The 3711-nt window shown below is 40.6% G+C and overlaps 1 protein-coding gene across 1 annotated transcript; it reads left to right on the top strand.

The window, feature by feature from the left end:
• Nucleotides 1-1278: 1278 nt before the first annotated feature.
• On the top strand, nt 1279-2076 carry LOC122922837 (protein kinase C delta type-like). Its single transcript, XM_044273590.1, has 3 exons — nt 1279-1388; nt 1496-1621; nt 1885-2076. The coding sequence occupies exons 1-3, from the start codon at nt 1314-1316 to the stop codon at nt 2017-2019; spliced, it is 336 nt and encodes a 111-aa protein (XP_044129525.1). The 5' UTR covers nt 1279-1313; the 3' UTR covers nt 2020-2076.
• Nucleotides 2077-3711: the final 1635 nt, after the last annotated feature.

Raw genomic sequence — 3711 nt, 5'->3', positions numbered from 1 at the left:
GAATGTAGCCTTATACTTCCTGCAAAAGTAACTTACGGCAGGCGACTTCTATAGGAAGATATATGTGGTGACTATAGAGCTCCACAGATCTCTGTATAATGGTCAGGTTCTGACATCAGCATGTGACGTTATATATATATACATACATATATATATATATATATATACATATTTATGTGGTTAAGTGTTATATTAACCCCAACGTCTCATATGGTCACCAACTAAAACTTAACTAATAAAACGAGTACAGTTATACTGCCCTATAGTACCATGTGTAGCAATATAGCTGTATGTCTGTTCTGTGTAACAGCTGCATGTGCTGCTCGGCCTGGAGTACATGAGCTGCGGGGACTTTTACACCTACCTACTGATGAAGGACCAGCTTGACATCCCCAGTGCAAGGTAAAGGTTTCTATTAACTACAAATCTGATCAGAACTGTATATGAGATATAAGATCGTCTCTCTTCATATCTGTGTTGTTTTATGTGCATTTAGGGTTCTAGTATTTTCTGTGGTAACAATAGTGTAGACTGCGGCCATATTCTAGTCACCAGAACCTCATCAGAAGCCTGACTGACCCATTATTAGTCACTGGGGTCTGACAGGATTTGTTGTGTGTTCTGTGGACAATCATCTATGGAGCAGAAGAAATATCTTAGCACTTCTTATATTATCCCAGGATGTTACAGTTGTTCATTGTCTTTCTGTCAGATTCTATGCCGCTGAACTCGTCTGTGGAATCCAATTCCTGCACTCAAAGGGCGTCATCCACAGGTAATTACACTTTAATTGTCTGTTCCAGGGTTCACCCTAAAGTCTAACATCAAAATCAGCCATTTGTCAAAGATATCTAATTTTAGGATCAACTCTCCAACAAATAATTGTTTTATATTTAACAGAGACCTGAAGCCCGAGAACATCTTGGTGGCTGAAACGGGCCATGTAAAGATCACTGATTTCGGTCTTGCACTTGTCAACATGCATGGAGACCGAACAGCCACCTCATACGCTGGAACAATCGGTTACATAGCTCCTGAGGTGAGCAGAATAGAGATTTTCCATATTGTATTTGTATTAGTCATCATGGATTATACACATGGCCCGACATATGCCCATTACAGTTAGAGATCATCAAATCTCAGTGTATTACATAATCACCCAGATTATTATAGTGATAACTCAGCATGGTGACATCAGTTGTAGAACATTTTCACCAATTCAGTATCTACTCTCTTCCTCCTGATAGATGCTGGCTAGGAAGGAGTACAACACCGGAGTAGACTGGTATTCTTTCGGTGTCATCTTGAAAGAAATGGTTACCAGTGATTGTGCGTACCATCAGACAATCGATGATGCATCCTCCGGCATTAAGAACATCATTAGAAAGGTCAGTAGTCATACAAGGCATTAGTACTATGGTTTATACAGTGATGGCTGTGAGCATGGTTTATTGGCTGTATATCTATTTATGGGTTTTTATTTGATAATTTTTAGCTCCTTCGGAAAGATCCTGCCAGACGCTTAGGAGTTAATGGTAACATCAGAAAGCACCGATTCTTCCAGCGTATGGACTGGGTCTCTGTGGAAGCCCTAGAGTTGCCTCCACCATACACACCTGAGGTAAGTTCATAACCAAATGTTGTTCCAGCACCTCTTCTATTACAGGTTACAGAACTGATTCTTTATAAGAGAAGCACTGATAGGAAGAGGACATTCATTGTAATCTTGAAGTTGTTGAGTACTACTGGTGGCACTAATACTGGAAAGATAATAACATCTAGAGCTGCTGTTCCACCTATGGTGTAATCTAATTGCCCAATTAAAAAAAAAAGGAGTGCTATCGAAAGACATAATCCTAATATTATAATTCTGTCTTGTTATAGCCAACTGAACCTCATCATCGTCCTAAACCATTCCACCTGGACAAACTGGAGGCAGCAGAGGTCAGAACACCTATTTCAGCAGCGGACCAGGCCTTGTTCGAGGGATTTTCTTTTTGTCAACTTGGAAACCCTTGATGAAACACCAGCTCCATAGTCACCAGAGCAAGCTGCCCCCCTGAGCCTCTGGAAGAGGAAGATCAAGTGAAGAAGAGAAGGCTGGACATCACTGCAGAGATCTACAAGCAAGTCCTGCAGGAATGAAGAGGAGGAGAATGAAGCACCTTGCTGCGTCTGGCCCCACATTCCAGAAGAAAGAAGAAATAAAGAGAAGAAGAACAAAGGCAAGGATCACCTGCAAATATATAATAAGATAAGTTATGGTAAGTAAGGTAAGTATAGGTAAGTATAGTTTATAAATATTCATAGTTAATAGAATTTAAAAAACACAAAAAACAAAAAAAAAATGTAGTATTATAGGTTTTTTTTATGATTTAGACTGTGTACTGGTAAATTCAGCCATGCCATCTGATGTGAATACAACCTCACTTGCAGATGGTGTGACCATAGGGGATGTCATGGCTGTATACATTACCACTTCCACCACCTTGGCCATTGGGTAGAGCAGTAGTTTAAGGCACTTCCCTTAAATTCTGCTGACATATACACAATGCACTTTTTTACATTCAGGGTGATATGTGGATTTTTTAAAAACAGAACAGCGTAAATTTCCAATGGGATAAACTGGAGATTCGCTTTAAGATGAATATAAGCTATAACATAGGTATAAGTTACATATAAGTAAATGGTAAGATATGGCTAAGATCAGAATACCCATTGTATGAGGCGGGCAGAGGAGGCCGGGATTACAGAAGCTGCCATGTAGATTGTGCTACTCTGTTATAGTAACTACCATAGAGGTGAATAAGAACTAGGGACACAGCTCAGTATAGCAGCCATGATATTTCCATAGCTCTGGAGATACAGAAACAGTGTAACACAACCCGCTCTGCTGCTTCAGTAACCCTGCCCGTCTCTGGCCTCTGCATACAACCGGTATTTCCATCTTAGCCATGAATGGGCCAGATGGGAATACCCCTTCAAAGGGCATCTGTCAGCAGATTTGTACCCATGAAACTGGCTGACCTTTTGCATGTGCGCTTGGCAGCTGAAGGCATCTGTGTTGGTCCCATGTTTGGTCCCATATTTTAATATATGAAAATGAACATGGTACCAACACAGATGCCTTCATCTGCCAGGCGCACATGTAACAGGTCAGCAAGTGTCATAGGTGCAAATCTGCTGACAGATGCCCTTTAAATATAATGTAGACTGAAGTAATACAGGTAATTAGCAGTCATAGATGAGAAAGATAAACCATCATATGTACTGTAGAAGCAGGACGTATACATGTTCTGGTACATATTAGATATACCATAGGGGTAAGGCTTATAATAGAAAGGAATAAGTTAGGTGTAACAGAGGGTAAGACATGGAGAAGGGAGATAACGGAGGTCTGAACAGCTTAGATATAAAATGGGGTAGATATTAGATAGACATTAGATGAATAAGTTAGATATAATGTGTACCTGCAGGTTTTCAAAAATATGATATGTCATAGTGACATAGTGATCGCTGGGGTCTGAGTGCTGAGACCCCCACCGATCACTAGGACGAGTAGTTATCATTGTTTCTCCTCAGAAATTAGGACGGCTTCATTGGATTTCTACTGACGCCATCTTCATTACCGTGTTCAGCAGTGAGGAGAAATGGCGCTAACTCCTCGTTTTACCATCAGTGGGGGATCTCAGCACTCAGACCCCCATGATC

The sequence above is a fragment of the Bufo gargarizans genome, unplaced genomic scaffold (genome assembly GCF_014858855.1).
Source record: "Bufo gargarizans isolate SCDJY-AF-19 unplaced genomic scaffold, ASM1485885v1 fragScaff_scaffold_774_pilon, whole genome shotgun sequence".
NCBI lineage: Eukaryota > Metazoa > Chordata > Amphibia > Anura > Bufonidae > Bufo > Bufo gargarizans.
This window is presented reverse-complemented; position numbering and strand designations above follow the sequence as displayed.

Excerpts from the sequence above, each read along its gene's own strand:
- LOC122922837 (XM_044273590.1), top strand. The coding sequence starts at position 1,314 with ATGGTTACCAGTGATTGTGCGTACCATCAGACAATCGATGATGCATCC. Across the intron at positions 1,389-1,495 it reads TTAAGAACATCATTAGAAAG|CTCCTTCGGAAAGATCCTGC; the intron begins GTCAGTAGTCAT and ends GATAATTTTTAG. Across the intron at positions 1,622-1,884 it reads CTCCACCATACACACCTGAG|CCAACTGAACCTCATCATCG; the intron begins GTAAGTTCATAA and ends GTCTTGTTATAG.